The sequence below is a fragment of the Temnothorax americanus genome, unplaced genomic scaffold, assembly GCF_048541705.1.
Source record: "Temnothorax americanus isolate GAGA-0224 unplaced genomic scaffold, ASM4854170v1 Scaffold12, whole genome shotgun sequence".
NCBI classification, from domain to species: Eukaryota; Metazoa; Arthropoda; class Insecta; order Hymenoptera; family Formicidae; genus Temnothorax; species Temnothorax americanus.
The window spans coordinates 1,050,751-1,063,123 of record NW_027509253.1 but is presented as its reverse complement, the minus strand read 5'-3'; the positions used below and the strand labels follow the sequence as shown (position 1 = coordinate 1,063,123).

At 37.5% G+C, this 12,373-nt stretch overlaps 4 protein-coding genes across 5 annotated transcripts in view; 2 read left to right on the top strand and 2 right to left on the bottom strand.

The window, feature by feature from the left end:
- LOC143893161 (proton channel OtopLc) overlaps positions 1 to 2,688 on the bottom strand; it is a 28,483-nt gene extending 25,795 nt beyond the window's left edge. Inside the window, exon 1 of the mRNA XM_077398206.1 lies at positions 1,104 to 2,688. Within this exon, the coding sequence (XP_077254332.1) occupies positions 1,104 to 1,155 (52 nt within the window). The 5' untranslated portion in view covers positions 1,156 to 2,688. The remainder of the gene's footprint in view (positions 1 to 1,103) is intronic.
- A 143-nt stretch (positions 2,689 to 2,831) lies between these two features.
- On the bottom strand, positions 2,832 to 5,016 carry LOC143893181 (zinc finger matrin-type protein 2). Its single transcript, XM_077398256.1, has 5 exons — positions 4,863 to 5,016; positions 4,346 to 4,566; positions 4,089 to 4,162; positions 3,872 to 4,017; positions 2,832 to 3,790 (listed from the first exon to the last, which is right to left on the bottom strand). Exons 1-5 carry the CDS (start codon positions 4,869 to 4,871, stop codon positions 3,647 to 3,649), a joined length of 594 nt encoding a protein of 197 aa, XP_077254382.1. The 5' UTR covers positions 4,872 to 5,016; the 3' UTR covers positions 2,832 to 3,646.
- A 651-nt stretch (positions 5,017 to 5,667) lies between these two features.
- Positions 5,668 to 8,290, top strand: Ugalt (UDP-galactose transporter). 2 transcript variants are annotated; one of them, XM_077398246.1, is made up of 5 exons: positions 5,668 to 5,720; positions 6,295 to 6,382; positions 6,459 to 6,578; positions 6,701 to 6,915; positions 7,055 to 8,290. In XM_077398246.1, exons 2-5 carry the CDS (start codon positions 6,364 to 6,366, stop codon positions 7,700 to 7,702), a joined length of 1,002 nt encoding a protein of 333 aa, XP_077254372.1. In that variant the 5' UTR covers positions 5,668 to 5,720; positions 6,295 to 6,363; the 3' UTR covers positions 7,703 to 8,290. The 2 variants fall into 2 exon arrangements, with proteins under 2 accessions (XP_077254372.1, XP_077254373.1); XM_077398247.1 differs by lacking the exons at positions 5,668 to 5,720; positions 6,295 to 6,382 and having other exon boundaries at positions 6,675 to 6,915.
- A 652-nt stretch (positions 8,291 to 8,942) lies between these two features.
- On the top strand, positions 8,943 to 12,146 carry Taldo (transaldolase). The gene is made up of 6 exons (XM_077398244.1): positions 8,943 to 9,141; positions 10,629 to 10,752; positions 10,900 to 11,139; positions 11,224 to 11,349; positions 11,416 to 11,552; positions 11,714 to 12,146. Exons 1-6 carry the CDS (start codon positions 9,045 to 9,047, stop codon positions 12,007 to 12,009), a joined length of 1,020 nt encoding a protein of 339 aa, XP_077254370.1. The 5' UTR covers positions 8,943 to 9,044; the 3' UTR covers positions 12,010 to 12,146.
- The last annotated feature ends 227 nt before the right edge of the window (positions 12,147 to 12,373 follow it).

The following is a 12,373-nucleotide window of genomic DNA, read 5'->3' as shown; positions in this document are numbered from 1 at the left end:
GATCGATATCAAATTTATAAATTGCTTATAATAATTTGATTAATTTACAGCGAACTAGTGTCCGTGATCTTTGCATTTAATAAATACGACAATAAATAATAATAATAATAATAATAATACGGCATGTGTTACATAATAGTAATAACTCATAATTATAAGAGATTACCATTTCTTTTATTATATAAGCGTATATGTTAATCTCGCATGTAATTTCACATTCTTTATGGCGTTAGACTAAAAATATTACTCTGTCTTGATGAGATTCGTTATCTTTCTTAATTATTAAAATCTATATAATAATTTAAGCGACATAATATTGATGGAATTCAATAAGAGACGGTTTGATGACTCGATTGAAGTTCCACTTGTACCGATATGCAAATTTCAATTTACTCTTCTATGACCGTTCGCGACTTTTCACAGTCTCGCTGACCGAACCCGGGTGTCGTGAAGCGGAAATTTCTGCCGAACGTTCGCAGCTAGCCTGTTTCGTCGGATCCACTTCGACGATCCGTTCAATCACGCACGAGTGATCGCGGGCTGTTTCGAAAACAAGAGTTGGAAATAAGAGCCGTGGGCAGGCTCCGTGTAACAGATAACAACACGGTGCGTGTCCGATCCTTTTCACTTCCGTGAAAAAGAAAAGGGAAAGCGACCGTTGTTTTAGAATAAGAAAACGTTACTACGCGCTCTTTGTCAGAGGATTTCGTAGATTTTTACACATTTGAAAAGTGAAAAGAACGTTAGATTCCAAATACTGAAATGATATTTCCCAAGAGAAAAAGTCTTGCATTTTTTAGAAATTCAGGCCACTTCATTTGCAGTATATTAATTTTATTTTTATGTTAATTTTTTCTTTATGAGATTCATATCTTTTCGATTTTACTGACTACTTTTTCAAAAAAAAAAAAAAAAAACTGAATTTAATTTTTTTAAATAAAAAAGCTTATATGTGAAAGATCTCTATTTTACCTAATCTTTGCTTTATTAACAGACATTGAATTTCTCAAAATATAATTATCTGAAAATTGTTGCCAAGGTCAGTGATTTCTGGAAGATTAACTGAAGAAATCGTCATCAAAAATGGTGAAACGAGGTCTTACCCGATGACTTGCCGGGGTTGGATTCCTCGATCGGCTGCAGAGTTCGCGACATCGTCGTTCTCCTACTTCGACGTCTCGCTCTTCAACTTGAATCGAATGCCACGCTACGGTGCTCACGAATCGTGATCGAGACGCTCGTAAAACCGCCGTCGATGTCCATCAATCCGTTGAATTCCGTGTCAAGTCCGATAGATTCGACGTGGCTGCCTGTCGCATTTTCCGCGAGCGTACATTAGCCGGCACTGATTAATATAATTGGTTATAATTAGATGGGAGACGGGAGCGAGAGATTCTTCGTGGTTGACGATGGTAGTAAAATCCCAGGCACCAGGAGAGCGGCGTATCGTCAGGCGTTTCTTTCGTGAAGCTACTCTAATTTATTCGCGACAGAGCGAAGCTGCTCCGGAAAGTTTATATAAGTGTTTAGAGAGAGACTCATAAAAAAGATTAAATTAATATTAAAATTTCTTTATCTGAATATTTCGCTTTCTTCATCTTTATGTAGCAATATGTCTGATTCGATCTCTTTTTTTAAATGGTCATTCCAAACTTTTCATGAGAAAATAATTATTTTGGATGCTGAGATTTGTTTCAATCGATCAATTCGTATTTCTTTTATTTGCGGGTAGAGTCCTTCTTCGGGAATTTTTCTCTTGAAGAGCTAACTCAATACGAATCTATCTTCAATGAACCGATCAGTCCCAATCTTTTTCCAGATAGAAATTATCCTTCCACAGCGAACTTTTTTTTTCCCCAATTAATTCAACTTTTGTCAGAATGTGTCTATCTCCAATATTAAAGTGTGTAACGTTTGTTTTATATTTATTTATTCATTATGTACCATTCATTTTTTTTTTTGACAATAACTTCTTCTTTTCCCCAAAACTATCCTCGCCAAACACTAAGGCATTCTTCTTTGTTCCTTCGCTTCTTCCACGTATATTTTCTTTTCCGAAAAACAGCACATTTGTCTTATTTTTCCAACAAAAAACTGTTCACTAATTTTTTCATCTCTCCTGAGGAAACGTGTCCATCTTAAGTCCGATTTACGGAAAATACTGTAAGGGCGCGTAAAAGGGCGAACGCGCGCGGAATGTACGACACCTCCGGTGGCACGTGCGATGGCTCGCGCGTCACGTCACGTCACTTCACGCAAGTCACGTGCGAGCGACTGAGGCACGACGCGCGACTCCGACACGCGCGGCTTCCGCGGACTTTCGAATAACGGGCTGACGGATTGCCGTCGGCGCGAGAGAGCACCGCGTGAGAGCTACGTCGACTGCACATCAACCGGCACTGCGCCGTCGCTCCGGTCCCGGAATCTGGCCCCCGACGTGGGCCCCGCTGTAGATCCTGATCCTCGGCGAAGTGGGAGACGAGTACCATGACTACCATGGAGATCTTCTCCCTCCTATCTTGCTCGCGCGAGAGGGTCTCTCAAGAAAGAAAGTGTCCGCGGAAGGAAAATATACTGAAGAAAAAGGAGAAAGAATCCATTACTTTCGTTCCACAGGACTTGGAACATGCATGGACCGCCTATGTGCTTCCTACGGGACTGACCATAGCCGTAGCACATATTATAAAACTTATATTATAATCGATACAAAGTCTTACGGTACCTATATTAGCTAATAAAATCTTGATTTCGAATCGAGAAGTAGAAATTATATACCGCGCAACAGAAGTGTTTCTACATTTGCGAAGGAAATCATTCAATTGATATATAAATACTGGCTGTTCTCAGTTTATTGTATAATTGTGTTGGGTTGTTAAAACAAGACGCATAAAGTTTCTTTAACTTAACTAACTTTTCCTCAGTCTTGATTTAATGCTTTATCAGTGTAGTACGTTCATTATACGGGCAGAAAATTTATCGGTAAAACACTATAAATAGACTGATCACGACAAGAATATTAATAAACATTCGGCCGTATTCTTTTCAACCTGATATGACTATTTTTATCAACGGAATTAAAACAAATAAAAAATATCCACCAAAAGTTTCATGTAAAAGCATTAAGATAATGACACGCGATTTAAATAGGATAATATCGGTTGTTAAATTTTATGTGCAGTAATTCGTAAATTTTATTTCTACACGCACGACACATTTTCTTTCGGCATTAGCTAATCATAATAAAGTCCTGCACTTTCGCAGTGAAGAGAAACTCGTCAAAAATATTATAGAGAGTTACTTCAAAGATGTACTTAAATTATTTACATTATGAATTTGTACTCAAATAATCTTAATTAATTTTAATTAATCTTACTTAAGTTAACATTTAAGCTCATGTGATCTGTTATGATCACGTTGGTCGGATTTGCACAATTAAGTTTTCTTTCTCGCTTTAAAATACGAAACTCTTGTGACAATGATAGAAAAATGAAAAATATACCATAAACATATATTCACAAAAATTGCCCCCTTGAATTCCATTTATAGTTGGAATTAAAACTGTTCGTCACACTTATTCGTTTCTATTAGTCTTCAGATCGTATCAGCCACGATCTTCGTCAAAGAAACAATATTTTCTTTGTCAAAGTCACTTTTTTTTCGAGCCAAATCCAGAGAACCCCATGATCGCGGCCATCTCGTCGGAAGGTCCTGCATCATCCTCGTTGAGCTCCTCAATCTTTCTCTTTTTATCCTTTCGCTTCTCCTTTCTGTACTCTTTGATTTTTTCTTCCTATAGATAATAGAAATAACTTTGTTAATAAATTGAACGAAAAAAAGCTTAAAACACGATCTTAGAGGAAAAAAAACAAACCTCTTCCTTCAGTTCTTTTACTCGTTGCTCCAAATCATAATCTTTCTTTTTTTCCTCGAGCTTCTTTTTGTTTTGCGCAAATCTGGCCTTAACTTGCTCCAATGAAGATCGCTCTATCTTCATGGACATGCCCAGATTACGTTGATCTGATGAACAAAATTAAAAGTATTAATTAAAAAAAAAATATTTTATTATAATTTTCATTATTCAAACTTACGTTTTGTCCCATTGATATGGTCCAAGAAATTGATTGAATCTTTGACAACACAGTCGCAAACATTGCAGTAGTACCTGTGAAAAAAAAATATAACAATTAGTCATTAGTCTAATCAATTAGAAATTTTTTGCGTAAAAATAGAATATATAGAACAATTTTATTGTACACTAATTATTTGTATCCTATTTATTAATATAATTATACAATTGTTGCGTATTTCGTATTCTTTAGAAGATAACTGGGAAACTGAATTTTACCCTCCGGTTTGCGACGAGGGTGTATTTTTATTGATGACCACACTCTTTCCTAGTTTAGATTCAAGATCAACCTTGTAATCTCTTTGCTTCAACAATTCCCTTTTAACTGCTGGCTGCTTGGGAATCCCTAAGTCTTCCTCCGCAATCTCATCTTGAAGTCTTTGAAGTGCTATCCTCTCATATTCCTCGCGGTTCCATTTCCTTCGGTGATCATCAGGTCGCTATGAAAAAAAAAAGTTATATAACAATGATCAATATATTATACTAATGACAACGTAATTATGTACTATTCCATACATTTCTTGATGCATTCTTATTCCTATCACATTTCTGATGTTTAAGTAATTTCAGAAACGTAAAATTGTAGGTACTAAATATTAATAACGAATATATATTGTGGAGGTTAAAATTAAATATAAAAGTTAAAAAGTTAAAAATTGAGACGTAAGTAGATTATATATTAAACAATCAAAATGTAATATTATCGGTTATGTGACATAAAACTATAAGTAATCACCATAGACATGTTTGCTATATTTTTCTCCTTTCACAATAGTCACAATAATAAAATATTTGATATAAAATGTGAGGTTAACAAAAATATGTTCCTTTCCACTTCTGTGACTCTGTGACTCAAACTGACTCAAACTATAGACAAAAAGAGATACGCCAATTATACTCGAAACTCGAATACCACGTAACGTGACGTAACCTGTACATAGTGGATTGGTCGCGTTCGACAGACCAAGCCGCTCAGTAGCAGTCGAACGTGATTGGCTCTTACTTTTATAACGACCACGCAACGCAGAGTGTTCATAAGACGAACAACAGTTGTGTCTGCTGAACGCGGCCAATGAAGCTTTGAGCTCGAAGAATACTCGAGTGTGATTGGTCTATTTTCTTACGGCCTTATGGCTCCTGCACACAGGACGCGGCAGCGCGACAATGCGGCAACGCGGCGACCAATCACCATCTGCCTTTCCGTACTACTTTCAGAAGTAGAACGGAAATGCAAGACGGTAATTGGTTACCGCGGTGCCGCGTTGCCGCATTGCCGCGCTGCCGCGTCCTGTGTGCAGGAGCCATTACGATTATGACCAATTATGACTAAACTTTGTTACGTGCAATGGCCTTAGATAACACATTATTGAAAAAATATGGAAACAAATATGGAATTCATTATTTGCTGTATAACAAAGAAAAATCTACATTTATCTCATCGTATTTTTCACGTTTCGAATAGGTTAGGAATGAAACGGGAAACAACGAGGGCAAGGCCAATCGACGGTGACATCGACAGGAAAATAACTAGGCATTCTTGCGAAGTACGAATGTTCAACGTGTCAGTTCAACGTGTACAAAAATTCCGGGAAAGGTGCATACCTTTGATAAGTATTATTTCGAAAGCTAATCAGCTGCTCCAATTTGCGCGTTGTAGCTTTTTAACATTTCCTTACTGGATCTTCAAGACGATCCTCTTGATTTTTCGACTAGTTTGTCAAAACTCGCACGACTGGTTGTCACAGTGCCTAATGTCAATATGACATGTATACAAATAAATGCAGTGTATAATTAAAAAATAATTTCTATTTTAATTATCTTTATCCGATAAAATGTATTTTGTAAACTGACGACAACATTCTGTGCTGTGAGACATATGTGACACTCCTATATTGCGAAATACTCTGTGCTGTCTTTTATCGGTTTTCTTCTGCAGATTATGAATCACATAATTGTTTCTTATCACTTTCATTCGTGACAATTAATTTTATAGCTCAAAAGTAGTTAATATTCTATACCTAGATGCATTACACATTTTTCTTTCTTCTATTCATGGCTTTAGACTAGAAACTGACCGTTATACGTATGTGAGAGGCAGAGGAAAGAATTATAATGAAATGTTTTTTTTTAATGGAAAATTAACACGCACTTCTCTCTTATGATTCTAGGGAAAATGTAGCTTGTGAAAAAATACCTACTACAAGTTATCTTAAAAAAGCTCAACGGACCTTACCAACATGAACAAGACTTCGCAAAGTCAGTGTATCATTAATATTATGTATACGTTAATGAATATTTATGAACAACGCTCTGGCATATGTGTACGTTACAGGAACTGGACTAACATTGAAGTACGTGAGCTTGGTTACTCTCACGCTTCAAAATGCTATGGTTGGCCTCAGCATGCGATATTCCCGTACCAGAGCAGGGGATATGTTCCTCTCTTCCACCGGTAAATATAAACTGCGTTAGAAATAATACAATCAGTATTGCTAATATCGTCAGTATCTTAACACGGAAAATCTTTATTACATTCAATGTAATAAAGATAACAATATCACTTTTCTTTCCTAGCTGTTGTGATGGCTGAAGCAGTCAAGTTGCTTACCTGCCTTGTATTAGTATACATCGAAGAGGGAAGCTTTGAGAAATTTTACAAAGCGTTACATATGACAATCGTGAAGCAACCTATTGACACCTTGAAAGTTTGCGTGCCATCCCTTCTGTACATTATTCAAAACAATTTACTTTATGTTTCTGCATCGAATTTGGATGCAGCCACACATCAGGTAAGACAGTCTTGCTAAATGTTTTGTCTCGTTTTGAAAAATGTAGAAGAATACCAATTAGCGCAAATTAACAGATATTGATTAATATACAACAACTTTATAATGACACAGTATTTGAAATGAATGTTATATTCTTCAGGTGACCTATCAGTTGAAAATTTTGACGACTGCCTTCTTCGCAGTGACGATATTGCGTAGATCTTTACACCCTACCCAGTGGGGTGCTCTCGTGCTCTTGGTCGTCGGAGTGGTCCTGGTACAATTGGCGCAAACTGTGAAAGCGCCGTTACCCTCGGGCATCGAACAAAACCATTGGCTGGGTTTTTCCGCCGCTTTAAGCGCGTGTTTCCTGTCTGGCTTCGCGGGAATTTACTTCGAGAAGATACTCAAGGGCTCTGACATTTCCGTGTGGATGCGAAACGTGCAACTGAGCGTGTTGTCCATACCGTTCGGTCTGGGCACGTGTTTTCTACACGACGGTAATGTCATGCGCAAGCAGGGCTTCTTTTTCGGCTACGACCTGTTCATTTGCTACCTGGTGGTCCTGCAAGCGGGTGGTGGACTGATCGTAGCCATGGTAGTCAAATACGCCGACAACATTCTGAAAGGATTCGCCACGTCCCTGGCTATCATAATTTCCTGCATAGCTTCCATTTATCTGTTCGACTTTCATCTGTCGTTCCAGTTTACTCTGGGCGCGCTCCTCGTCATCTGTTCGATTTTCCTCTATAGCCATCAGCCGAAACCTGCGGCCCTCGATAAGCATACGTCCGCTGAGAAAGTCTGATAGTAGTGAAAGTACGAGATTATTTTCAACGAAGTAATACTCGATTTCATAAGTTTTCCTCAAATTCTTGTTGACTAATATATTAAATTGATACGGACTCTTAAATACTTATCAAAAGTAGAAGCAATTTAAGTGCATTAATGAAAACGATTAATGCATTCAAATAGAAAGAAATTATATTTATAGCGATCTGGCAAATGCTATTTTTGAAAAAATAATCGGTCACGAGTCTTCTGAAAAGGTACGAGAGAATCGTTACGTTGTACATACGAAAGAATCACGAGCGCAATCGTGTTTTTATATCCGACTCTGATTCTGAATTACCTTGTGATAATCGAAATCAAGAAGTTAAGAATAGCAAACGTAACATATAGAGATAAAACGAAATTACGCCCCGTAATAGTTTTACCTGTTCGTTATAGATAGAAACACGATGACACTATTCGAATTTATTTTTATATAGCTTCAAGACGCATTTCTGTACGTTTGATCAAAAATGTATTTATAGGCCAGTAAGTAACTATATACTCGCACACACACTATGTACTTAATTTAAATAGATTTTAATAAATACAGTTTTTATGAGAATTTCCTCGTATAAAACAGTTTTTTTTTTCAGAAAACAAGCTTCTTCCACTTTTAAAATATTTGCTAAGTAGTCACGAGGTAAATAAATATAAAACTATAAAATAAATCAATAAAGCTGTACTTCCATCTACCGTATGAAGATAAAATCTAAAAAATGTTTGGTGAAATTACGCCGTCCAAGTTTCACGTCACATTCAAAATACTTTTACGCTATTTTTTTATGTTTTAATAATTATTTTATGATACTTTACGATCACGCGACATAACTAGATCAATTTTTTTAAATTGACTCGTCAATCGAATTCGGTTACACTAATGGTATACGCTTGTGGAGTTCGTCATTTATTTTCGCGCTCGTGCAAATCGGTTATAATCGAACAATTGCTGTTTTTTATTTTACCTCGAGTTCCGAGTTTAATGATCGCTTCGTATCGCGCGCGCGCACTCTTTTGACTTTTGCGCGAGTCTGCCGAGCGGTTGGCCGCGGCCTATCCGTCGAGGTTCGGCCGCGGAAATCGCGGAATCGCGGATTTCATTCGACGAGACCCTTTCCCCCGAGCGTGCCGATTGGAACCCGCTTTCGGAACCCGCTCCGGAAACTCTCTGTCGAACGGCCAATCGCCGCGTACGACGGAGTCGTCATACGACACGCGATGAGATATCAGTGCTTACGGAGCACCCGCGCGAGTGAGACGCCCGAAAGTTCCAGTTCTCATCTTTGTGGCGCGCGCGAGCATAAATACCTACGGCGACCATGAGCGAGCCTCAGTCGAAGAAGACGAAGATCATGAGCTCGTTGAGCCAGCTGAAGGACCTCACCACGGTGGTCGCCGACACCGGCGACTTTCATGGTAAAACCCGTTGAAATTCGAATTCGATCTCGGTGGCGACGGCGGATAACCCGACGACGGTCACGTCGGCGGGATGGGGAGGGGGCTGGCAAAGCGACGGGGGGTCGGGGCAAGAGGGGGGGGGGTCTTGCTACGCTTGCACTTTTTTTCGAGCGCGTCGAACCACGTGATTTCGAACCATGAACGATTGTACAAGGTTTTCGTTTTTTTAATTCTTTCTTCTTTTAACTTGATTCGTTTTGAAGATATACGAGAGATTTCTTCATCCGTTTTTTCTTGTACGTATATATTTCGATATCATTTACGCGATACGAAATAATCGCGACTACTAAGAAGGGGTGATATAATAATTTCTATTTTCGAAATTATTATTAGTTTTGAACGTATTTGAAAATTCTCGTTTCGAAAGAAAGAAACAATCATAGAAACAATACACGATTGTGCTTGTGTAAAATAGAAGATCACACGATCGTTACGAAGAGTATCGATGTGCCGATCGATTATCTTAAAATATCGCTATTGTTGTGTTTTATTGTGCGATTCGTCGAAATTGTTTTAATCCCGTTGTTCAACTCGAGCGTCATTCATATTCATTATCTTGGCATTACTTATTAAAATATTAAAACTTGCGCCACTTTTAGGATATTTTTTTATCCTACAGTACAACTCGTGCGTCATTATCTTGGCGCTATTATTAAATATTAAAAAACACTTAAATATTACTACTTTTAGGATATTTTTTTATCTTGTTGCCCAACTCGAGTGTCATTCATTATCTCGGCGCACTATTATTAAATATTGTTATACTATATATATTAAGTATTAAAACTTGCGCGACTTTTAGAACACCTTATATATATATATACACATTTTTGTCAACGTGATTTTGATTAAAAGTAGCTCATTAATAATACACGCGTGCATATGCTGATGCGCTATCTTGAAACTAAAGGAGTTTTTCTCACGCCTGAGTTGTCCACGCTTCGTTGTAGTGACGATAACGCGGCGTATTGATTTGATTAACGCGCGATGACTCGATTAACGATAACGCATTCTTGCCTTCACCTTAACACGCGAGCTTAATTTATTCCTTTCGAATTTGAGAAATTGTTATCGCGATTTCACGGCGGATCCTCCGATAGATCGTGTTCGAAAAATCGAACGATGTTGAACAAATCAACATATTTGTGCAACTGATAATAAGACGGATATCAGTGCACACATACGAAATATCGCGACCCCGGCTTGTTGACCTCTAAGAATAGAATATTTATCGCTCCTATCCTTGATAGAGGCGTATCGAGCGAAAGCAATCGAACAAATTGTTTATATATATATATAATTGTCAAATAATAACGAATATATATAAATGTGGAGTAATCGAAATAAAATAAAATGGAAATAATTACGAACATTGCAAATGATGAGCATCATTAATATTAACGTTCATTATATATTAACGGTATTATATTATTATCTTCTTACAGCTATGGAGCAATTTAAGCCCACAGACGCAACGACGAATCCCTCGTTGATCCTCGCTGCCGCTAATCAAAAGAAGTACGCTCATTTAATTGAGAAGGCCGTGGAATGCGGCAAACAGTCCGGGTCGTAAGTATATTTATTATGACGTGATTAACTTGCTGTTAAATCTATTAGTCTTTTTGCGATGTTGTTTAGATTAAATAAGCACAATATTAAAAATTATACACGATGAATTTAAATATTGTTTAACGTGTAGAGCTTCCTCTTTTTCAGTACTTTGGCCGAGCAAGTTGAAGCAGCCCTCGATATCACCTGTGTTTTCTTCGGCAAAGAGATCTTAAATATAATACCCGGGAGAGTTTCCACAGAAGTGGACGCCAGATTGTCCTTCAATAAGGAAGCCAGTATCGAGAAGGCGAAAAGATTGATCGCTCTGTACGAAGAGCTCGGAGTGAGCAAGGAACGCATCTTGATTAAGCTTGCGTCGACCTGGGAAGGCATCCAAGCGGCGAAGTAAATAAGAAACCAAATTAAAATATGCATCCTATATTTAATTAATGAACATGCCCTCGTTAATCATCGATAAATCTTTTTTAGAGAATTGGAGGAAGAATATGGAATTCATTGCAATCTGACGCTGCTGTTCTCCTTTGGTCAGGCCGTTGCTTGCGCGGAGGCTGGAGTTACTCTCATTTCGCCGTTCGTTGGACGAATCCTCGACTGGTGAGTGTCACCAATCTCATTCGTCGATAAATTTGTGCGAGAGTAAAGATAAGGAATCTTGTTTAGGTACGTGGCAAATACAGATAAAAAGTCTTATAAAGCAAAGGAGGACCCGGGCGTTGTTTCTGTAACGCAAATTTACAATTATTATAAGAAGTTTGATTACAAAACGGTTGTGATGGGTGCCTCGTTCAGAAACGTCGGTAAGTATCATGATTCATATAATAGTTTATAGTTTTACGATACAAATTATTATTTGAATATAGATTATAAAGTACGGGATAAAAATAAATATATAAATAACATAAATCTCATTATTCAGCTAACGTTGCTATTCTTTTGATTTAAATATTTTGATAATTAGGTGAAATTAGGGAACTCGCCGGCTGTGATTTCCTTACTATAAGTCCTAAGTTATTGGAAGAATTGGAGGAGAGCGACGAGCCCGTGCACAAGGTACTGAGTGTGGAATCGGCGAAGAAGTGTGACCTTCAAAAGATTAGCTTGGACGAGGCCGAATTTAGATGGCTTTTAAACGAAGACCAAATGGCGACCGATAAATTAAGCGAAGGCATTCGCAAATTCGCCATTGACGTGCGCAAGCTTGAGAAGCTGCTGCAGGAAAAGATTCAGGGTGTTAAACTGACGGGGCTAGAGTGACAGCAGAAACATGCTCGACGATGCATTTAGATATGTACAGCGACATAATATAATTTACAAGGGCATAATACATTGAATGTACAAATACATTCCTGTTATTCACATATCTGTAAAGTAATTATTTTTAATAGTCACAACTTGTGTGTGTGAAAAATGTGAAGAAAAAGGGAATAAGTTGAAGGAACAAAGATTATATATTTTTAGAAGTGCAGGATTTATATCGCAAAATGCGAATATAAATGTAAAATAAATGCAAGAAATTCTCAAAAGAGAAAAAGTATATTTGTTAAAATTTGCGATCCCAAATTAATTGCTCTATATATTTTTTTATATTGTTGATTTATATTTCTCATTTTTCATTATT